General features: G+C 41.0%; 1 protein-coding gene across 2 annotated transcripts in view; it reads right to left on the reverse strand.

Moving 5' to 3' along the window:
* The window catches only part of LOC117433192 (protein shisa-8-like), a 45,603-nt gene that overhangs the window by 13,992 nt on the left and 6,103 nt on the right, over positions 1-25,508 (reverse strand). For both annotated transcript variants that reach the window (XM_059016381.1, XM_059016380.1), the window contains exon 2: positions 10,436-10,578. In XM_059016381.1, the coding sequence (XP_058872364.1) occupies positions 10,436-10,578 (143 nt within the window). The remainder of the gene's footprint in view (positions 1-10,435; positions 10,579-25,508) is intronic.

The following is a 25,508-nucleotide window of genomic DNA, read 5'->3' on the forward strand; positions in this document are numbered from 1 at the left end:
TAACAGTATCACTGACCCCTCCCTTTAAAGGCGCGCTGATCATCTTTCAAATCCATTCTCTCACCTCTTATTAGCTTTATTAACAATATCACTGGTCCCTCCCTTTAAAGAAGCACTGACCATCTTCAAAATCCATTCTCTTACCTCTTATTAGCAATAGCAACTTTGCCTATGCTTTTATAAGGGTTAGTGTACTATTTTTAATATGCTTTAAAAGACCTCTCTGTGCTTTACAATGCTTCCCTATGCTTTACGACCCCTCTCTGTGATTTACAATGCTTCCCTATGCTTTACCAGACCTCTCTATAGTTTACAATTCTTCTCTATGCTTTACAATACCTCTCTGTGTTTTACGATGCTTCCCTATGCTTTAGCTTTCACTGTGCTTTATTACAATTTGCTGTGCTTTTACTATGAGACATGTTTACTATGGTCCCCGTGCAATTTTATACCCAGCACTTTAACACAATGTGACTCTCAATCAGGTTTTCCCATCTATAGATGCCCTGGGTGTCAGCGGACCCCATTAGTTGATTGTTCCATTGCTAATTAGCACCAATCAATGAGCCAGTCGGCTTGAAAATACCACACAGGTCACTCCATCGACCTTGACAAAGCCAGGGTTTCCAGTACCTTCTGATTTAGGACTACAACACTCCAGTCTCCCTCCCCCTCTCTCCATTCTCCTTCTGCCTCTCTCCCTCCCATTCTTCTCTCTCCCCTCCTCCCCTTTCTCCCCTTTCTCCCCTCTCCCTCTCACCTCTCTCTCCCCTCCTCCCCTTTCTCCCCTCTCCCTCTCACATCTCTCTCCCCTCTCCCCTCTCACCTCTTCCCTGCAGTAATCAGCAGAGCTCACACTGCTACAAAAACAGTAATGAGGAGAGGCACAGAGCTCCTCACCCTCCGACTGACTAACTAATTATTCCCTTGGTTGTGCTGGGCTGCTCAGGGCTAGCTTATTTTCAGATCACATGCCAGGGATGGGAATGAAACTCCCGCTGCATAGCAGTGTGATCCATTCCTGGTTTCACTATGATTTTAATAAAAAGACACACCTGAGCATGTTACCTAGACACACCGGGGCTAATCAAGCTGGTAGTAAACTGGAATGAGTAAAAATGCTATGCAATAGGAGTCTCATTTCCATCCCTGTGATACAGTCAATAGCGTGTTAAAGAAGGACGTTTACAATCGGACAAGTGCTTCTCTAGATATACGCAAAACTCAGTGGCCCATCTTGCTCGTTTGGTTGTTAGTAGATTATTGATCCCAGAATCTCAGCAAGCAGCTTCTTGAAGGATCCCAGAGTTTCAGCTTCAACAACATTACTGGGGAGTTGGTTCCAGACCCTCACAATTCTCTGTGTAAAAAGTGCCTCCTATTTTCTGTTCTGAATGCCCCTTTATCTAATCTCCATTTGTGACCCCTGGCCCTTGTTTCTTTTTTCAGGTTGAAAAAGTCCCCTGGGTCAACATTGTCAATACCTTTTAGGATTTTGAATGCTTGAGTCAGATCGCCGCGTAGTCTTCTTTGTTCAAGACTGAATAGATTCGATTCTTTTAGCCTGTCTGCATATGACATGCCTTTTAAACCCAGAATAATTCTGGTCGCTCGTCTTTGCACACTTTCTAGAGCAGCAATATCCTTTTTGTAACAAGGTGACCAGAACTGAACACAATATTCTAGATGAGGTTGTACGAATGCATAGTAAAGTTTTAACATTATTTCCCTTGATTTAAATTCACTTCTCACAATATATCCAAGCATTTTGTCGGTCTTTTTTGTAGCTTCCCCACATGTCCAGATGAAGACATTTCTGAGTCAACATAAACTCCTAGCTCTTTTTCATAGATTCCTTCTTCAATTTCAATATCTCCCATATGATATTTATAATGGACATTTTTATTGGCTGTGTGCAGTACCTTACCCTTTTCTCTATTAAATGTCATTTGCCATGTGTCTGCCAGTTCTGAATGCTGTCTAGATCATTTTGAATAATCTTTGCTGCTGCAACAGTGTTTGCCACTCCTACTATTTTTGTGTCGTCTGCAAATTTAACAACTTTGCTTACTATACCAGAATCACCTAATACTGATCCCTGTGGTACTCCAATGGTTACCTCGCTCCATTTTGAGGTTTCTCCTCTAATCAGTACTTTATGTTTTCTACATGTTATGGTACGGTACATACAGACAGACAGACGCTTCTAATAACTGTGGTGAATAAATAAACAAACAAACAAACGAGCGAGGGCCGGTGGAGCAGAGTGAGGGCGATGCCAAGTGACACAAACACACAGGGACACAACACGGCTGCCCCCGGGGTTAGAGATAACTGCAGACTGTCTGTTATTAAATGTGTCAATTAGAACAATGTGCGTAAATAAAAACTCCCGCTGCCAAGGGCTACCCTGACCCAAAGAGAGGGACTGAACAAAACACAACAAGAGTGCCAGGAGAAGCATCCTTAATGCAAAACCTTGACAAAACATTTCAGTAAAAAAAAACATCAGAGTAAGCAAGGTCAGTCGCATTATATCAGTTAAACCTGTCGACAGCTCTGGCCAAAAGTTTCTCATTACCCTATAGAATGAACTGGTTTTGCTTCGTAAAGTCAAATGAAACCTGCTGAATAATGTTAACATATTGAATTACATACCGCTTTGTAGTTTTCCATATACCTGTGACATTTCGAAATCTAGCATGAAATACTACTGTACTGCTATTATGGCTTCCGGTAGACTTTTTGCTATATCATTTTGTAGTTTCTTTGATTACATGATGTTAAATCAAAGATCAAAATTATGTTGTTTTTTTTTTTTAATTGTCTCAATCCTAAAATTCGAGGTGATGCAAAACTTTTGGCCATAGCTGTTGGATAATGATTAATCTGACCTGAACAATTAAAATTACGTTTCAAATCAATAATATGGGGCGCCAAGTATAAAAAAAGCAGTAACATTTTAATGTCTTTTTTCCCCAGATTTAGCTTAAATCTTGTACGTTTTCACAGATTAAAACAAAACATGCCTATCTTTTTTCAGGTTTATAAATCTCGTGAAAAACAATTTAAATAAATGTTCAAATGTGTACTTTCAGATATAATTTATAAATCTGAAAATATTTAGCAAAGTGTCAACATTGAAATCCAGCATGTGAAATAAATCAGAGGAAAAGAGCTCCAGTTTTTAAATCTTAGTTTTACACCCGGCAAGCACATTTTTATAGATCGCTTTTTTGGTTTTGTTTTTTAATTTAGTAGTTGGCAATTGTTTTTATCATTTTCTCCCAATTTAGAATGGCCAATTATTTTTAGGCTCAGCTCAATGCTACCATCCCTGTGCTGACACGGGAGGGGCAAAGACGAACACACGCTGTTCTCTGCAGTGTGTGCCGTCAGCCGACTGCTTCTTTTACACACTGCAGACGCACCATTCAGTCACTCAGAGCTACATCGTCGGAGGACAATGCAGCTCTGGGCAGCTTACAGGCAAGCCCGCAGGCACCCGACCAGAGAAAGCTCAAATGGACGGATATGTCAGCTCTGGATTTAGCTAAATTTGCTCGCCGAATGTAAAACAAAGATTTAAAACCGACATTTATGGGACCCGAGGTGCGCATCCAGTAAAGGCACTCCGCGTGGTGTGCAGGATGCGCTCTATAGCCTGGACGTCGCCGGTTCTCCAGGTTATTCCACTGCCGACTGCGGATGGGAGCTCCCTGGAGGTGGCGCACAATTGGCCGAGTGCCGCCTGGGGGACGGGGGAGGGCTTAAGTCGGCCAGGGTGTCCTCGGCTCACTGGTGACCCCTGTGGTCTGGCCGGGTGCCTGCGGGCTAGCCTGTAAGCTGCCCAGAGCTGCGTTGTCCTCCAACGCTGTAGCTCTGAGGTGGCTGCATGGTGGGCCTGCAGAGTGTAAAAGAAGCGATCGGCTGACGGCACACGCTTCGGAGGACAGCGTATGTTCGTCTTCGCCCTCCCGAGTTAGCACAGAGGTGGGCAGCGTAAAGGAATAACCCCTAGAAAGTGTCCTGAGGGCATCAGATGATTGGAGGGCATTTGCCATTTACTCCCATCTTTCACTTCCAGAGCTTGGCAACTCTACGAAATCAACCCACCCTGACCCTAACCCAACCCCAACCCTAACCTTAATCAACCCCTGCCCTAAAAACTAACCTGAACCCCAATACCTAACCCTAAAACCCATTACCAATCATCTGATGCCCTCAGGACACTTTCAAGGGGATATGCCTGTGTGGCTGTAGTTTGCAAATAAGTGGAGTATGCATACATATATTCATAATAATGACAAATTTCAGTTTTTTACATCACCCAAACAGCGATATTCCTTGTAAGTTTTATTTGTCCGGTTGTACAGTGACTGTCGTGGGTCTGTAGGTTTTAATGTCAAGTTGCGTGTCACTTGACTGTTCTGTGATAACATTCGGTTTATTTTTGACCGACTGTATTATTGAACGCTAAAGTCTGTTCAGTTTCGCTGAGGGACTGGAAACAATAAGGTTAGGATTATTTAGAAATCTCTGAGCTTTTTAAAACCAATTCTAAATTTACAAAGTATATCTATAAAATATCAGCAATGCGAGTTTGGCTTTATTCGTTTTAGCCTCAGGGGCCCCCGTATGTTCTTATATTCCTGGAAATGCAACGTCTCATCCCCGGGGTAAAACTGGCTCATTCGGTCGAGTTTAAGCTGTCACATTGAACCCAGGCCTCCAGAGGAAGGTGAAAGGCAGGAATGAGAGGCTAGTGAATTGGTCCTCTGTCTATCTGTCTGTCTGAATTAACCAACTGTCTGTCTGTCTGCACCACTTGGCTCTGTTATATAGCAATGCATAATTGATATATATTCCAGGAATCTTTCTAGTTGAAATGGGTTTTCTGTGTTTCGCTGGTGTTTTTGAGTCAAACCAGGCTGCTTGTTGCAGTTAAGAGTCTGTGTGCCTCTGAGCTCGTGTCAGACTGGTACTTCACTGGATATAACATTGCATAACTCTGTATGTCAGTTGTACACATACTCGCACACGCAGTGGTGCTACCCTGTCTGACATTTGCTTAAGTTAACTTGAATGCACATCAAAATCTCAGAGACGTAACAGCAGTTCAGATGGAAAAGAAGAGAAAATAATCTTGTTTTTGTGGTAGCAATGTTATTACAGCTCCCCTTTAAAGGAGTACTAGCCAAGGCTTTCAAAATAATTATTTAACCTCTTATTAGCACTAGCAATATTATTACTGTTGCACCTTCAAAGAAGGCTAGTGAATTGGCCCTCTGACTGCGTTTCTGTCTGTCTGTCTGTCTGTCTGTCTGTCTGTGCCACCTAGCCCCCCAGATTGGAAGCCAGACCCCAAGAGGAGGGTGAAACAGGCACGTGAATTCTTATTAAGTATTTATATTTCTACATTTTTAAACATTATCAAAGAACTATGCAGTAAAAAAAGCAGACAGTGAGATGAGGGGAAAGGAGAATATGACTCAGCCCTGCAGGGCAGCGGTAATGCGAGTTGGCTCTTTTGTAATTTGTGCGGTATTCATATTTAACAATTTAACAGAAGGAGGGAGGTTGACAGCTGCTCTGCTGTTACAGATACTCGCCCCTAGGGGGCTTCGTGTGGATACTGGCCAGGGGGGAGTCGGGGGGGTGCAGATCTCCTGAAGTCACTTGCTAACACTGAGGCTCACACAAGCAGACACTCACTGCATTTTAATTCAATTCTAATCCAGCCTCCTGCTGTGGGCTGCTTTAGCTGCCTGGAATGAACCAGGAAACTGGTCCTCGCTTTAAAGCAGTGCTGTCCATCTTTAAAATCCATTCTCTTACCTCTTATTAGCTTTATTTATTTATTTTTTAATTTAGTCGTTGCCAATTATTTTTATTATTTCCTCCCAATTTCAAGCTCACCGTTACCACCCCTGCGCTGACTCGGGAGGGCGAAGACGAACACACGCTGTCCTCCGAAGCGTGTGCCGTCAGCCTGCTGCTTTTTTTCACACTGCAGACTCACCATGCAGCCACCCAAGAGCTACAACGTTGGAAAACAACGCAACTCTCAGGCAGCTTACAGGCAAGCCTGCAGGCACCCGGCCAGACTGCAGCGGTCACTGGTGCTCAGTGAGCCGAGGACACCCTGGCCGACCTAGCCCTCCCCCCCCCCGGGCGATGCTTGACCAATTGTGCGCCACCTCCTGGGAGATCCCGTCCATGGCCGGCTGTGGAATAGCCTGGACTCGAACCAGCGACGTCCAGGCTATAGGGCACATCCTGCACTCCACGTGGAGCGCCTTTACTGGATGCGCCACTCGGGAGCCCCTTATTAGCTTTATTAACAGTATCACTGGTCCACTGACCATCTTTAAAATCCATTCTCTCACCTCTTATTAGCTTTATTAATAGTATCACTGGCCCTCCCTTTAAAGGAGCGCTGACCATCTTTAAAATCCATTCTCTTACCTCTTATTAGCTTTATTAACAGTATCACTGGCCCTCCCTTTAAAGGAGTGCGGACCATCTTTAAAATCCATTATTTTATCTCTTACCAACAGTTTCCTTTCAATGAACGATGACCAAATCATATTTTCAGGTAAGGATTTAAATATTTAGAAAAACTCTTAAAATTTTGAACGTAACAACTGTATTTTTTTTTTTCTTTAACAGCGTATCAAAGCTTTTCTGACCGACAGGGAGCACTTTTGTGATGGGGTTTTAAATCTAAAATGGCCAGGAAGGATGAGAACAGTCACAAAATACCAATTCTGACAGTATGCGGAATGTGATGCAAATTAAATAGTTACCTAATTAACATACCACCCCGTGCAAAAATCAAAATGGTTGATGTGGTCGGAGTATTTTCCGTCTAAAATGGTTTTGCCTGTTTCAAACAATCCTAATGGAGATGAGAACCTATTTCAATCAAACGCTGTCTAAAATAAACCACCTGTTTGGACCTAACAGAAGAGCAAGAGCAGAAGGCTACAATATTGTATTTATGTGACGAAGTTAAAGAGGATTTAGAGTCAAGCACCCTGAGGGTCATGCATTGCCAGTATCAGTCAAAATGCATTGTTTGTATGATATCCTATTATATGTGTTGTTAATGTTCATATGTGCAACTGGCTATGGAGGATTATTATGCCAAAATGAAAAACAATAAATGAACGAATAAATAAACACATTTATTGATGTATTTCTGTATTTATTTCTGTATTTGTTTATTTATTCATTTATTTTTCATTTTGGCATAAAACATCTGCCAAAACCCTGTGGCGTATACAAAAGCCAACACATCTTGTTGGCCTCAATCATTATTAAACCCTTTAAAATGAGCTGTATGTTCCTCAATGAGAGAGAGAGCCTAAGAAATTGACATGGAGGTGGAGCAAAGACAAACAAACGAGTAGCTGTCTGTCTGTCTGTCTGTCTGTGCAGACAGCGAGTTAGGAGTAGTGATAGCAGAAGTTTTTTTTTTTTTTTTTATTTTAGCAATTGCACTTTCTAAAAAGTATCAAGAATCAGACCAATAAACACTCAAGCACTTTGTAGTTATTTTTGCTGATTGGATTAATTCTGTGGACTACGGGTACCTTGGGGTTTTGCTGCAGAGAGACTGGAGCGTGCTTTCATCGAAATGGGAGGAGTTGTGGAAGATTACAAACCAGTGTTTTCTATGTTTTGAGAAGTTGTTGGCTGGGCTGAACGTATTTTTGACTTTTTGGATTATAGTGAACTGCTACATTTGCTCTTCAGATCTGCACCTTTTCTATCCTTATATTTTATTCTATATGTTGCTTTGGGGTTTAGTGGGTAAAACCTAGTTTTGCTACTGAGTCCTGCTAATGATTTGTATGTAAACATTTTTCTTTTTCTTTTGTAAAGTTAATAAACTTACCTGGCCCCGAACATAATTATCCGTTACAGAATCTGGCGCCCGAACAGGGACCCGAATAACATTAAGGATATTGATAGGTGTTAAAACGAGGTTGTATAATGGATGAAGTCAATTTGGCTGAGCTTGTTTTGAGAGGTGAAGATAAATTAATGAAGGCTGTTCCAGTTACAAGCAGTTTGCCTTTGGCAGACTCAATGTTTAACTCAATGATTCAATGTTTAACTTAGAACAGGAGGATTTAAGGTCTGTGCCGCTTTTAAAACCTTTTCCTACTCCTAGATCTAGCCCTTTGCAGTCTATTTATTCAGTGTGTCTCAGGCGAGTCAGGTCCAATTTATTTTCACACTTGCAGTTTATTTTAGACACGCTGTTTAAAATTATTTTTTCACAGTAAAACAGGTTTAAAAGGTACTGCATATCAACAGGACACTCAGTACTGCATCTCCAGCCCAGCCCCACCCCTTGTTAGCTTTATTTTTCACATACCCCTTCATAGTTGTGCATACTGATAAATCATCTCTTGATGACTCGTTTTAGCGCGGGATGCAGAAGCAGCTATCTTGTTTGTTTATGTCCATTTTATCTCTGTGGTGCCAGGGCTATGTGTATTGCTGAGAGACACCCTTTTTTCAGCTTCTCTTGGCTCCTATAGGTCTCACTCGGCCATTGAATGGTTTTCTCTGCTTTTTCCAGTGAAAAAAAACGATTAGAGACCTGTTTTTTACGTCTTTTTGATGATGTCAGACAGGGTCCGACATCGGACCGCAAAGGGAAAATTGTAATGTCTGACCTGTTTGTAAACTTTCTTATGTTCTTTCTTATGTTCTTAGAAGGCTGATAAAGAAATACAAGAGCTGTATCAGAAAGCTCTGGCTGCTACTGATGGAAATCTCCTAAACACGGAAAGTTCGGTTTGTTTTCAGATTTTAGAGGACAAAATCTATAGGAAAGTAAATACAACCCGACCAGGGATATTACTATCAACTCTATATCCCACAGGTTTTGCGTTCACTAAGCCGTTTCTGCTTACCATGAGAATCCTTGAAGTGGACATTTCAGTAGATACAAGACACTCAAAAGGATCCTTGTAGTGTGGAAAAAATGTGGAAAGATATTGTAGTTATGTGCGAGACTGTGAAATATGTGAAGTACACAAGCCTGAGAATCGATTACCAGCTGGAAAAATTCAACAAACTGAAGTTCATCAACCTTGGGAAATGGTTGGACTGGACTTCATGTAGCACTTGCCCCAAAGCACTAAAGTCAACACTTGAGAAGCAAAGAACAGAAAATAGGAGGCACTTTTTTACACAGAGAATTGTGAGGGTCTGGAACCAACTCCCCAGTAATGTTGTTGAAGCTGACACCCTGGGATCCTTCAAGAAGCTGCTTGATGAGATTCTGGGATCAATAAGCTATTAACAACCAAACGAGCAAGATGGGCTGAATGGCCTCCTCTCGTTTGTAAACTTTCTTATGTTCTTATGTTCTTACTTGTTGTTCTGGATTACTACTCCTGGAATCACAGCTGAAGTAATCAGGAGGATCCTCGTCCAGGAAATATTTACAAGATCAGGAATACCTGGTAGAATCCTGTCTGATCGTGGCCCACAATTTGTTTCACAGGTCTTGCAGGAAGTTGGTGATCAGTGGCTAGTAATACAGAAGTTAACTACCTCATATCATCCTCAGACCAACTTAACTAAAAGGGTTAACCCTTTGCAGTCCATTTATTCAGCGCATGTCAGGCGCGTCAGGTCCAATTTATTTTCACACGCACAGTTTATTTTAGACACGCTGTTTAAAAGTATTTTTCACAGTAAAATAGGTTTAAAAGGCACTGCATATCAACAGGACACTCAGTACTGCATCTCCAGCACCGCCCCACCCCTCATTCACTTTATTTTTCAAATAACTCGTAATAATAGTACATACCGATAATCATCTCTTGATCACTCGTTTTATCACCAAACTCCTCAATAATGCGAGATGAGAGAGAGAGACTAAGAATGTGATGTGATAGCAGAAGTTTTTGTTTTGTTTTAGCAATTGCACTTTCTGAAAAGTATCAAGTACCAATAAAGACTCAAGAACTTTGGAGTTATTTTCACCGATTGGATTCATTCTGTGGACTACGGGTACCTTTGGGTTTTGCTGAGACCGGTTTAATTTGCAGAGAGATCAAATCCTGAAATGACGTAAAAACTATAATTTGTGTTATTAACATATATGTTTCTCATTTAAATACTGAATAGTTATTCAGCCTCTTTTATGTAAATTGCATCCATTTCACCTGTCGGAAAACAGCATAAAAGTGTTTCATTTTATGATGGAAACAACGTTCAGGATAAGAGTCAGGGTAAAACAGACAGAGACAGCGAGTTTTGGACTGTTGGAGACATTTTTGATATTCAGGGCCATTATGTTTAAATGTGAAATATCTTTAAATGCCTAATTTTATCACACAAAATGCCATGAAGAAAATTGTTATCATGATAAAAATACAGCCTTATTAATGGCTGCTTCTCTTACCTACGCTGTTCGGCATTGTTCTCTCAGACACTCCCGTCATTCCATTGCCTCCCATAGGAACCTGGACACAGGCCACAGTTCTCTCCAGTCCTATCTGGTCCACAGTCACTGTCCCAGGCTGCTTGAGAAGATCCGTCAGAGCCCTAGAGGAAATAGAGAGAGAAATAAGACAGTTTCCACACTGCAGCCCAGCACTTTCTTTATCTAACCACTGAGCTCCTCAAACCCGCTGCCTTCCACACTGCAGCCCAGTGCTTTCTTTACCTAACCACTGAGCTCCTCAAACCCACTACCTTCCACACTGCAGCCCAGCGCTTTCTTTATCTAACCACTGAGCTCCTCAAACCCCACTGCCTTCCACACTGCAGCCCAGCGCTTTCTTTATCTAACCACTGAGCTCCTCAAACCCACTGCCTTCCACACTGCAGCCCAGCACAGTACCAGCTAAATTAGGCCAGGAGATCAGCCCTACATCTATACTCAGTAAGAGAGTTGGGCTTCATTACAGCCTTTGTCAAATAGATGCAACTCAACAACAGTACAGGACCAAATGAGGGCAGAATATTTAAAGCTATGGTTTCAAAATAGGTTTTCTTAATACATACAGTACAGGGCTGGAAATAAGACTCCCGTTGCACAGCAGTTTGATCCATTCCTGGTTTCACTATGAGTTTAATAATAAGACACACCTGAACTTGTTACCTGTACACACTGGGGCTAATCAAACTGCTAGTAAAACCTGGAATGGAGGTAAACCAGTATTATTATTGCAGGGATGGCAATGACTCCTGTTGCATAGCAATTTCACCCATTCCAGGTTACTATGCGCTTGATTAGCCACAGTGTACAATTACCACATTCATGCATGAATTAACACTACTCACAATCCCCTGGTGGGTGAACAACAGGGTATGAATGCCTGCCTTAAACATGTGATCGACATAATTTGTTACAAAGGAACGTGGAATGAAAACGGGTAATTAAATCCACATGAATTAACAGGGGGCTGAATTGAAAATGAATGAGTTCAGAACTTGGAGGAAGTGCAGAAGATATTCAGGTGTGATTCCTGTGGGATTCAGCTGGAATTCGTCAGGAATTTGCAGACGTTATTTTAAAGTGTTACCCATAATGCACTGGGCAGGCCAGTGTACTGTGTTCAATCTCAAACGTCTATGGAACTAAAACTGCAGCTCCTGAACTCAGAGGTGTATAGAGGTACAGTATTGTGTCTTGGCTATTAATAGACGATGTATGATAGTCGATATAGAATTGACACTAATTAGTTTAATTAATTAGCACAATGAATGGAAGATTCCCTGGTTTAGCGGTGGAAGCTAAAATGCCAGAATCATGTTCAGATCCAAATATAAATGGTTTATTTGAAAGCTTAACTAGGAAGTTCTCAGGTCTCGAATGTGGAGTTTTGAAAGAAACACATGTTTATAGCGAACATGGATTTTCATTGTAAGATGTCTGGTACTACACCAGGGTAAAGACATCTGTGTTTGCACAAGCCATGCTTTTAGACCGTCTTTCACTTCCTGGGACACCTGGAGGGTATAATTGTCCCCACCCCTTTCACTGGCTTCTTTCATGTCAATAACCAATCAGCTGCTTCCCCTACTTACTGACACACTTTCAGACACCCAGGTGTCTCTCTCTCTCTCTCTCTCTCTCTCTCTCTCTCTCTCTCTCTCTCTCTCTCTCTCTCTCTCTCTCTCTCTCTCTCTCTCTTGTTTCATGCTTGTTTCATATCCTATTATCTATTAAATGTATTATGTACCAGGCTGACTAACAAGGATGGGCAACACAATATTTGACAATTTTTCATTGTTACTTTTAATATATTAGAGATCTCTGTTTCAAATAGTTTTTTTAGAACCATTTTGGAGATTATTTTTTTTTGTTTGTTAAATAGCTATTTGACTTTTTATGTCTGAATAATAGTTTAAAATGCATGTTTAATTTTGTTTGGGGGACATTGAAACAGACAATACAGGGATGGGAATAAGACTCCTGTTGCACAGCAGTTCCATTCCTGGTTTCACTAGGAGTTTAATAATAAGACACACCTGAGCTTGTTACCTATACACACTGGGGCTGATCAAGCTGGTAGTAAAACCTGGAATGGATGAAGCTGCTCTGCAGTGACTATTTCCAAAATCTCAAAGTATTAACTGTATTGAGTCTGGTTTCTGATTGAGTTTTCATACAGGTGAATCAGGGAGGGGTTACGACCAGTGTATTCAGTGTAATGTATTTAGTATAGCCTTTTCGAGTGGCCTGTTACATTGTTAGTGTCATTGAGATGATCTTGTTCGATTGCTGAGACGTCAGGAACATTCAAGTCAATTAGTGCTGTGCAGATTAATTCTCACGCATCCAGCCCCCTTTGTTCTCTCAACAGTATCGCATACAGTTTCTTTATTAGCTCTGCAGAGATGCTGATCGCACATGGCCCGAAGCATGATTCAATTGGACGTGTATTAAATTGGACTGAATTAAATTGGACTGGTAATTTCATTTAGAGAGACGTGGGTGTTGATTTCAAACATTCTTTAATAGTGTCAAATTATTTTACTCCTGTTTTTCTCCCAGATTGTCCAATTATGCTCCCTCCCCTGACTGTGTGACTCCCCCTGCACACCACACGGCCGTGCCTTTACCAAGGGAGACCCTCGGGGACCCCTGCGCTCCCCTGACTGTGTGACTCCCCCTGCACACCACGCGGCCGTGCCTTTACCAGGGGAGACCCTCGGGGACCCCTGCGCTCCCCTGACTGTGTGACTCCCCCTGCACACCATGCGGCCGTGCCTTTACCAGGGGAGACCCTCGGGGACCCCTCGCTCCCCTGACTGTGTGACTCCCCCTGCACACCACGCGGCCGTGCCTTTACCAGGGGAGACCCTCGGGGACCCCTGCGCTCCCCTGACTGTGTGACTCCCCTGCACACCACGCGGCCGTGCCTTTACCAAGGGAGACCCTCGGGGACCCCTGCGCTCCCCTGACTGTGTGACTCCCCCTGCACACCACATGGCCGTGCCTTTACCAGGGGAGACCCTCGGGGACCCCTGCACTCCCCTGACTGTGTGACTCCTCCTGCACACCACGCGGCCGTGCCTTTACCAAGGGAGACCCTCGGGGACCCCTGCGCTCCCCTGACTGTGTGACTCCTCCTGCACACCACGCGGCTGTGCCTTTACCAGGGGAGACCCTCGGGGACCCCTGCGCTCCCCTGACTGTGTGACTCCCCTGCACACCATGCGGCCGTGCCTACCAGGGGAGACACTCGGGGACCCCTGCGCTCCCCTGACTGTGTGACTCCCCCTGCACACCACGCGGCCGTGCCTTTACCAGGGGAGACCCTCGGGGACCTCTGAGCTCCCCTGACGCGGCCGTGCCTTTACCAGGGGAGACCCTCGGGGACCCCTGCGCTCCCCTGACTGTGTGACTCCCCCTGCACACCATGCAGCCGTGCCTTTACCAGGGGAGACCCTCGGGGACCCCTGCGCTCCCCTGACTGTGTGACTCCCCCTACACACCACGCGGCCATACACAGTGACATGATTTTCTGTAGAATAGTTTTAATGAAGGTAATGGCTGGCATAAAGTCTGATATATTCATGTCAGTTTGGTGCAGTGCAGTAGGTTTAAAATGACATTTCCATCCACTGTAATTAGGGCTGAAAGATAAAGCAATAGGGTTCACATTGTGCATGAGAGCTTATCAGCGTGTGCCGAATTGGGCTCATTTACAACCTCTTGTTGCATAAGGAACAACAAAATTGTAATTTCTTTGCTTTATTGAAGAATACTTTTGCAGGAAACACATATAAAATATTGAACTTCATGCAGACTAAATCAATTTTAGGAAAATTCTACAGCTGTGGCCAAAAGTTCACCCTATGGAATTAATTTTGCTTCATAAAGTCGAATGAAACCTGCTGAATAATGTTATGTTAACATATTGAATATGCAGTATTTCCATATGCAGAATGAAAAACTGACCAAAATTAAAAAATGTGACATTTCGAAATCTAATATGAAATACTGCTGTCCTACTATTATGGCTTCTGATAGACTTTTGGGATATAATTTTGTAGTTTCTTTGATTACATGATGTTAAATAAGATTATGTTCATATATATATATATATATATATATATATATATATATATATATATATATATATATATAGTGAGACAGCAGGGAGGGGGTTAAAACCTCTCTGCAGTAAAAACATGTGCTGAATACACATTTGTCTGGGTTAATTGTTTTCTTTTAATTGTTTTATTGTTAATTATCACCTGCACCTGGCTATGATTGTAAATTAGAGCCAGGTGCAGGGTTTATAAGGAGAACAGTCAGTCTGCTCTGGGCTGTTGAGTAGGAGGCAGGAAGAGGTACTCTGCTTCCCAGCAGTCGTAAGGTAAAAGTGTGTTGTATTAAACCTGTGTGGTGTTGTTTATTGTGTAGTGGGGAAAAAGCCTAGCTGTCCCACTGGTAGTCAGGGTGTTCCTGTGGTTTAGTTAGTGCTCGTACAGAGCTAGGTGTTTGTTTTCTATTTTGTTTTATTTTTGTGTGCATTAAAAAATAGCGCGACAGCACTGAAAACTCCATTTCTGTGTTTCTGGGTCGTATTTTTAAAGGGGCATGAACCCGAGTGAGTTGCGCTTTGTCACAATATATATATATATATATATATATATATATATATATATATATATATATATAGTGAGGGGATGGAATGGGCTACCTAGTACCTCTCTATTTGAGTGCTCTGGTAGAAATGGTAGAAAGGACTAGTATTGGCTATATTTCACGCTCTCAGGATTCTGTTCCAATCTGGCTGTTCCAAGGGTTTGAACACGTACAGGAGAATTATCTTTTGCACATCAACTCCCGAATACATTATTAATTTTTAATTCTTAGCAGACGCCCTTATCCAGGACGACTTACAATTGTTACAAGATATCACATTATTTTTTACACACAATTACCCATTTATACAGTTGGGTTTTTACTGGCGCAATCAAGATAAAGTACTTTGCTCAAGGGTACAGCAGCAGTGTCCCCCACCAGGGATTGAACCCACGACCCTCCGGTCAAGAGTCCAGAGCCCTAACCACTACTCCACACTGCTGCCCTAGTGTGAAGATGGAATTTGATAACCTTTCCTTCCCTGGTTTTAAAGACGTGAATTGATTAGAACTCTCCATTGCTGCTTCTTCAGTCCACATAAACAAACAGATACCTGTCTTATTTACTCTGTCCTCTGATCTCTGCGTGCTGCTGATTAAAGATTGAACCGCACATGCTTTTATTGTGTTGCTTGTATTTTGCGATTTGTCCTTTTGTTGTTTTCCAGGAGCCCCTTGTAAACGAGACCTCGGTCTCAATGGGTATTCCTCCTGGTTAAATAAATACATACATCAAACTAGTTGTAATGCAGAATCACTGGGGTCCTTTAAGACCCAACAACGTTTTGAGATCAATCAGCTACTAGGAACCGGATGAGCGCTGATGGTCCGAAAGGCCTCCTCTCGTTAGTACATTTCGAGGGCTACTCTAGGTTAATGAAATCCCATTTTCAGGTAGCGTTGCACTTCCTTGGTCACCCCTTCAAACAGCCTCTTAATTGTCATTAACCAATCAGCTGTTTCCCCTATTGACTGACATATCCTCCACCCCTGGCAGATTAGCTGTACCACCTCCGCTCCCCCACCTCCAGAGCTCGCTCCTTCTCCACCTTTGCCCCTCAGTGGTGGAATGACCTACCCACGGATATCAGGACCGCACAGTCCCTGACCACCTTCCGGCACCTCCTCAAGACACACCTGTTCAGACAGCATCTGTAAACCTCACAACTCTTGACTATACTGGACTATATGGCACCCAATTTAACCAGTGCTTGCATCAGCTCGTGCTTGCACTGAACTGCTCCATACCTTGCTCTATTCTACTACAGCTCTGATTATAACAACTTCCTGTATCTTGTATTTGACTTTACTCTTGTAGGTATCTGTATTCACGTTGTTTGTAATTGCTCTTATTTGGAATCATTCTCATCCATTCATCGTATTGACTACGCACTCATACTGGACTTTACTCGCATAAGCAAATATTTTTAATATAAGTTAATTGCTCTCAGTCGAACCCGCTCTTACATGTAATTATTTACTGTATTCTCTATTGTTTTGCTCTTATTTGAATTTGATATTTTGCTACAGATTTTATTGTAGTTTACAGCTGCTCTTATCTGTAAATTTATACTCTGTAATGTGATATTTTAGAATATGATACTTTGTAATGTGATACTTTGTAACAATTGTAAGTCATTCTGAATAAGGGTGTCTGCTAATAATAATAATAATAATAATAATAATAATAATAATAATAATAATAATAATAATAATAATAATGTGGATGGAGCGATGGGCCGAACAGCTTCTAATTCGCACATTTCTGAATGTTCTTCGGTTGCTGTGTCTGTGTTGCACGGTAGGGGGCGCTGTCTCGAATGCCCTGCCTGTGTCACGCTGTCATTTCCAGATCTCAATGTTCAAAAGAAGTGTGAAACAAATGAATAATCATTAGCTGATGTCGTTCTGTTAACTTAAGAATGAATATTTCATTGGGTTGTTCATTTATTCATGCCATGGAAAGTTACAACATCTGAAAATGAGACGATAGAAAAACTTCTTGAAAGCCATGCGTGTCTTCAAGGCACAGAGACGGCTCTTTGATTTGGGATAAAATGTTTCTTGTTCGAATAAATATGTGATGTCAATCTCTCTCTCTCTCTCTCTCTCTCTCTCTCTCTCTCTCTCTCTCTCTCTCTCCATAATATACAGTAGACCCTGATATTAATGTGACAGCCATCTGAAATGTCTATAATATATATATACAGTACTAGATCTAGATATTGATGTGATATAGCCATCTGAAATGGATGAAAATGGCGTCACATTAAAATTCTTGTTTAATTATTCTAATTTAACTAACAGATACATACGGATTTAAATCAACTTAAATTTAATAAAGCTAATAAGAGGTGAGAAAATGGATTTTGAAGATGGTCAGCGCTCCTTTAAAGGGAGGGACCAGTGATACTGTTAATAAAGCTAATAAGAGGTGAGAGAATGGATTTTGAAGATGGTCAGCGCTCCTTTAAAGGGAGGGACCAGTGATACTGTTAATAAGGGCAGCAGTGTGGCGTAGTGGTTAGGGCTCTGGACTCTTGACTGGAGGGTTGTAGGTTCAATCCCTGGTAGGGGACACTGCTGCTGTACCCTTGAGCAAGGTACTTTACCTAGATTGCTCCAGTAAAAACCCAACTGTATAAATGGGTAATTGTATGTAAAAATAATGTGATATCTTGTAACAATTGTAAGTCGCCCTGGATAAGGGCGTCTGCTAAGAAATAAATAATAATAATAATAATAATAATAAAGCTAATAAGTGGTGAGAGAATGGATTTTGAAGATGGTCAGCGCTCCTTTAAAGGGAGGGACCAGCGATACTGTTAATAAAGCTAATAAGTGGTGAGAAAATGGATTTTGAAGATGGTCAGCGCTCCTTTAAAGGGACCTTGAAGTGCAAGATCTGCTGTTTGTGTTGAGCTTGACATCCTTCTTCAGATCTCGTGTCTCATGAAACCCTCCATGCGAGAGATGTTTTGTTAATCGCTGGCCTCTGAATTATTTGTGATTTCTCACTCCCAGAACCTCACCCTGTCAGCCATGATAAGGAACTGTGGCATCAAGTAACGTTTGCCTAGAAACCAAGGTTTGGCCTTTCTTGTACAGTACAATAAAATCTTGACACTAATAAATGTAAGGAGGAATGCAATATACTGAAAACCAATACAGGGTAAGGTAGTCATTCATAATGTATATTTAGGGCTACTGATTTCCTGTTTTAATTGATAAAAAAACAAAAAAACTGAAAATCGATGTTTAGCCAATAAACACTTGAAAAACTGGTTACACAATTCACCTTGTCTTGACCCCTTTCCAAGTGAAAAAAAGAAATTAAATACCTGCAAAATTATATATATATATATATATATATATATATATATATATATATATATATATATATATATAAATTCCTACTGCAGGTGGGCAATGTCCCTCCTTCCTGACTCGTATCTATCATTGATTCGTTCTGAATACTTTAAAACCCACCCACCCCAGGATTTACAAGCTGGTGGCATTTAAAACAGAATTGAAATTGTGGTGAAATGTAAAAAAATGTCTAAACACACGGAAACCCCAGAAAAGGGCCATTAAGAACAGAAAATAGGAGGCACTTTTTACACAGAGAATTGTGAGGGTCTGGAACAAACTCCCCAGTAATGTTGTTGAAGCTGACACCCTGGGATCCTTCAAGAAGCTGCTTGATGAGATTCTGGGATCAATAAGCTACTAACAACCAAACGAGCAAGATGGGCTGAATGGCCTCCTCTCGTTTGGAAACTTTCTTATGTTCTTATGTTCTTAAGAATACGCCCAAGATCAAAGGAAAGAAGGCACAATTGATGTGTGCTGTCGAGTTACTATAGTGTGAGAGAAAAAAGTAACCAGAAAACAATAAATTCAGAAAGTAGATAAAAAGCGAAAGCCCCCAGGAAAAAAAAAATATATATTTACAATAGCGATTGAAAAAAAAGAAGCACCAAAAAATGAAATTAATAAAAACAGAAGAACAGAAGCCCTATGTATAGAACAAAAGCCGTGGGAAATGAAATATGTTTGGGTCTTACAGGATCCCAATTCCTGGTTTCACTCAGAGTTTAATAATAAGACACACCTGAGCTTGTTACCTAGACACACTGGGGCTGATCAAGCTGGTAGCAATAAACCTGGTATGGGTGAAACTGCTGTGCAATAGGAGTCTGATTCCCATCCCTGATCTCTCTGTCTAAATATCCCACAGTTCCCACAAATATACTGTAGATCTCTTCACTATAAAATTAGCTACAAACCTCCTTCAACCAAAGTCTATCTACAGGGCTGGCAATCAGACTCCTGTTGCACAGCAGTGTGATCCAGTCCTGGTTTCACTAGGAGTTTAATAATAAGACACACCTGAGCTTGTTACCTATACACACTGGGGGCTGATCAAGCTGGTAACATCTGGAATGGGCGAAACTGCTATGCAAAAATAGTCTTATTACAATCCCTGCTAAAAAAAAAGCATTCAAAAGATATGCAGGTACATTATAGCTGCTGTTTTCACAGGGCACACTGAAAACCACACACTGGTGGAAAAAGTAATTTAACAGGAAGCTAGAGGGAAATCAAAAAGATGCCGTTCCCATTTCAACACAATGTGTGTCAGTTATACACCTCCAGACATTGCTGTACTGTGAATACAAAAGCACCGAGCTAATGGTTTACACAGACGCGTGTGCAGACAGTCAGACAGACAGACAGACAAACAGACGGACACCAGCCACACTATATCCCCAGAAACTGATTTTTTTTTCAATAACTTGTGCTAAATAATTGTAATTTCAAGTTGTTTCCGAATTTTTAAATAACGCGTTTTTTCCAGCCATATGCAAAAACGTAAGTGTAAAAGAAATGGCGATTGATTGTTTAGTGAAAGTGGAATAACTCACAATAACTAATGCTAAAAAAAACATGTCCAAAACAAGTATCACAGCAGTGAAAGATTGCTTCTGTACATATATGTAAACTAAAAATGTAAGTGTGACGTACACACACACACACACACACATATATATTTATTTTTACAGTAAAGAACTTGAACTCACACATTAGGTCGTTCAACACCTGTTTAAATAACAGAGAAACTGTACATAAAAACTACATTTCTACAATTCTATGTTCTTACCGACTTTTAATATGGTTTTGATGCACCATTAAGACTCTACGGAGTTCTGAGTGCGTGCAGCTATCGCTGCCCATATTATTATTTCTCGCACCGCCTCGGGGCTCGACAGTGAATATAAACTCCGGTTATGACAATATTACAGAGGCAGAAGACCGGGACGATGTTTATTTTTGGAGCCGTTGGAATGACGCCCTGTATAGTATGCCTCCCCCTCAGGTAATAGTTTTTTCTTCAGCGAGTCGCGTCTCTTGTCAACATCCGCTGCGCTGTGGTTGTGATTTCATTAGCAGTGTGTACGGGTAATGTAAAAACAGCGTCTAATAATAACACAGGCACTAATTCATTCCTTGGGAGAAGCTAATCTTTGCTGACCAACGAATCAAGACGGGGTTACATTTTTGTATAAATTACCTTAAAAAAAAAAAAAAAAAAACTCCCATAAATATATAATAGATTGTTTTTTAAAAATATTTTTGTAAATGGCAAAAGAATATCGAGAAGGTGTTTACGAGTTACCTTTTAAAAAAAAAAAAAACTCTCTAGTACTGTAAATGTCTGGATTGTCATACCTGTTTGTATTATTATTATTATTATTATTATTATTATTATTATTATTATTATTATTATTATTATTATTATTAATAAACCTTTAGCCTTATCTGTATTACAGTGGTGGCGGCAGGGCTACTTATGTGAGATACATGAGTGTTTTTTAGGTGAGATCGGAGATTTCAAAATCGACCACAGGCTAACGTTGAGCGATATGACCTACCTGGACATATGTTGCAAAGAAAAAAAAAGTTATTTTTTCATCCTTTTAAGGCGTCTATAGTCATACAAACATATTAGTAACATCCATCTACCTGTATCATGAAAAAGACAATTACATAAACTGTATGTGCATGAGGAAAAACCAAGTGACATACACACAGACGGACAGATCTCCCAAATATTACAAGATTCTGATACTCACAATAACTTGAGCTAAAGAAGGTAATTGGCAAGTTTCATCACAATCGGTTCCCTATTTATAAGCAAAAATGCCAGTTTGACCTACACACATTCGGGCAGACAAACAGCCTCCCTACACCCCACAATTCGGATACTTTCGATATCTTGTTCTAAAGAAGGTCCTTAGCAAGTTTCATCACAATCGGACAAACGTTTCTCTAGATGTGATTCCTTACACCGCCAGATTCTGATGCGCTAAGAGCCAGCGCCATCTAGTGAGCAGCTACTTTGGATCAAGTTTTGTTTTGAAATACCCTAGCTGTGCACTAGATGGCGCTGGTGCTTACTAATATAGAGCCACTTTGGCAAGCCTGCTGAATAATGTTACGTTAACATCTTGAATTGCACACCGCTTTGTCGTTTTCCATACACTTAACAAAACTCTGACAAAAAAAGTGGCATTTCCAAATCTAACATGAAATATCACAGTACGGCTGTTATGGCTTCCGATAGACTTTTTAACGATGTCATTTTGTAGTTTCTTTGTTAAGTAAAGTATCTAAATTATGTTATTTTTTTATTTTGTATTATTATGTCTGAATCCTAAAAATCTAGGTGACACAAAATTTTTGGCCATGGCTGTAGATTTAAGACAAATGTAACTTCAGTAGTTCGGGACAAACACCAATCACAAAATGTTTTAGTACAAATATTTATTGTAGAGAATGCGGAGTATGCGATTTAACAGAAAAGTATGCTGTATATACACATTCATTTGGCATCAAACCTAACTTGGTTTGAGGGTTCGCTGCCTGGCCAAGTGGACGAGGCTGAGACATAAAAACTGTTAAGAAAGGAGGAGATGGGGAGGTGGTGGGTTACGATGAAATCAAAACACAACTGAGAGATAAGTGAAGCGGGTATTTATAGTGCTAACAATTTAAATTAGCTAATGTGTAAATTGAATGATTCAATTTGGTAACACGGAGATTGGTGTCTGACCCTCCTCCCGAACTTTAATTATAAATTTCATTAATTGCAACGAGAAGCCCTCATAAAAATGCAAAGGGACAGTGTTGTATTTTAAAACAGCAAGCATCACTGCAACAGGCAGAGACATGCATGCACTAAGACACCAAGAAATACTGAAGAATAAACCAAGACAAAAGGTACAGCCGAATGCAGCCCAGTGACTTTATCATGTTCTATTTAACTGTCAGTCTCAATAAAACCCAAGCTCTGTGCTTAACATTGCCCTGGATAACGCAATACTAGGAAAAAAAAAAACTTAAAGAAAGATAAAAATAAACCGCTATTGCCTGTTATCCTGCTGGGAGTTTATACCATGTCTCTATTTTATATTTCTCATACTTATCATTTTAAAATAAGTACAGGGAAATCGGATTGTAGCTGACAAAAGATATTTCATAAAGTTCACTTGCTTTGCGGTCCTATTAGCTAGACAGGTCTCCAAACTTGTGAAAGATCTGGCAAAGCAATTGCGTTTTAAAATGCAGGTGTTGAAGAAATTTCTCAGTTTGCATGCCTGGCTTTCAGGGAATCAGTTACACCTGCACTTCCGAGGTCACTTCAGGAGTTTCTGGGTCATGGAAGCAGCTGATTAGTTAATGGACAATTAAGATGCTGTTTGTAGTGGTGGAGACAGTGTGACCAATAAAATGTAATTTTCTGAAAATTTCATTAACCTAGTGTAGTGCTCAAATTGTACTAACGAGACTATTCAGTCCATCCATTCTCATCCGGTTCTTAGCAGCTGAGTGATCTCAAATCAGCTGAGTGATCTCAAGTCAAGTCAGGTCTTAAAGGATCCCAGTGATTCAACAACATGACTAGGTAAGCCCAGGTAGCCCATTCCATCCCCTCACTACTCTCTGTGTGAAAAAGCTTCTCTTTCCCTCTGTTTTAAGTCTATCTCCACTTCATTTCCGCACTGTGTGTCCTCTGGTCCTGGTTTCTGTACTTCGCTTTAAGCCCTGCTTTGGAGTCTCTCCAGGTCCACAATGTTCCTTTGATGACCAGAATTGGACACATTATGATTCTTGATTTGGTTTCTGATTAGATCACAATTTGCCGTGTTTACAAACCATTCCAAAAAAGCTATGATTCTGAAAAGGCTCCCCACCACAATGGAGGGGAGTGTGCTGACGCACGCATCCTTTAAGCCAAAGAAGATAACTTGAAAACTAGAAATCTTTCCTCTATCTCGCTGCAGAGATAAATACCATGCCATTGTTCTCAGACAATGCCTAGCACAGCTTGTCCGTTTGCACTGTTCAGAAAAAAAGAATAGTATTTTTTTTGTTCAGTGAGTATAAGAGCCCCTGTTTCTCTTTCTCTGTTCATCCAGCACAGAGGGAGGCTGTTCAAAGAATATAAAAGCCTGCCTTTCTCTCTGATCCACCAGCACAGAGGGAGGCTGTTCAGAGAGTACACGAGCTTCCCTTTCTTACTCTCTCTCTGCTCCACCAGCGAGGGAGGCTGTTCAGAGAGTTAAGATGCTCTCGCTCTCTCTCTCTCTCTCTCTCTCTCTCTCTCTCTCTCTCTCTCTCTCTCTCTCTCTCTCTCTCTCTCTCTCTTCCACCAGCACAGCGGGAGGCTGTTCAGAGAGCATAAGAGCCTCTCTTTCTCTCTCTCTCTGCTCCACCAGCACAGAAGGAGGCTGTTCAGACAGTATAAGAGCCTTCCTTTCTCTTTCTCTGCTTCACAAGCACAGAGGGAGGCTGTCCAGAGAATAAAAGAGCCTCTCTCTCTCTGCTCCGTCAGCACAGTTATTTTTCCAATCACAGATATCATTTATTTTTAAAAGCTGCTCAATGTCATGTATTAAAAGAGCCCCCAGGTATTTATAGAGTGTCACTTTCAAGTTCACGTCCTTAAATCGAAGTACAAACCCATCTGTAACAGTGCAAAGTCAAGGCGTTCTAAGCCTGCATAGATACAGTGACCCATGGTAACACTATACTTTGTAAGTGCTGTCCTTAGTTAAAGCAGAAATGGCAGTGTAATCTCTGCATTGCATACAGCAAACCAGAACAGGCACATACACAGGGTCCTCAACATCATGTAATAATCACACCTGCAAGATGACAAATATTTATCATATTGCAGCCATCTTGAATCTGAAATGTCTATTATTATTATTATTATTATTAGTATTTGTTTATTTAGCAGACGCCTTTATCCAAGGCGACTTACAGAGACCAGGGTGTGTGAACTATGCATCAGCTGCAGAGTCACTTACAATTACGTCTCACCCGAAAGACGGAGCACAAGGAGGTTAAGTGACTTGCTCAGGGTCACACAATGAGTCAGTGGCTGACGTAGGATTCGAACCGGGGACCTCCTGGTTACAAGCCCTTTTCTTTAACCACTGGACCACACAGCCTCTACGGTATGGTAAAGCATAGGGAAGCATTGTAAAGCACAGAGAGGTATGTTAAAGCATAGTGAGGCATTGTAAAGCACAGAGAGGTCTGGAAAAGCATAGTGAGGCATTGTAAAGCACAGAGAGGTATGGTAAAGCATAGTGAGGCATTGTAAAGCACAGAGAGGTCTGGTAAAGCATAGTGAGGCATTGTAAAGCACAGAGAGGTATGGTAAAGCACAGGGAAGCATTGTAAAGTACAGAGAGGTATGGTAAAGCACAGGGAAGCATTGTAAAGTACAGAGAGGTATGGTAAAGCATAGTAAAAACAAACTATGGTAAATGCAAAGTATAACCATGGGAAAAGTGCAAGATTGCTGTGCAAATTTAAACTTTTATAAGGCGAGAGAGAGTGATAAATGCATGCAGTTGCCTACCAAGTGATATAGCTAAGACTCAAAAAGCAATTGAAATCCTGCTTTATTACATGATATTCCTTTAGATGGGGTGTTTTGCAATGGTTTTGCAATTGTCTCATACTTCTTTAAGGTTCAGCTAATATCTCTGCATGCTTGCAGGAGCTCAAAACACACTTTTATAAAATGGCTTTCTTATCTTAGTGGGTTTTAATGTAACTTTAAAATTGCTGCTTTTGTGTTATTATGTGTATACTGTTATGTAAATGGTTTGACTATGGCAGTTGTATGTGTGTCATGCTATACAAATGTATTGTGTTTTGTTCTTTTTTTCTGCTATGTACTGAACAGTGCTTTGTGATACTTTTGTATAAAAAGCGCTATTAAATGCAATAAATAAATAAATAAAAGAGCGCAGCATGTTCAAACCTAAACAGAGGCTGAATGAAACTAA

Source organism: Acipenser ruthenus, chromosome 52 (genome assembly GCF_902713425.1).
Source record: "Acipenser ruthenus chromosome 52, fAciRut3.2 maternal haplotype, whole genome shotgun sequence".
NCBI classification, from domain to species: Eukaryota; Metazoa; Chordata; class Actinopteri; order Acipenseriformes; family Acipenseridae; genus Acipenser; species Acipenser ruthenus.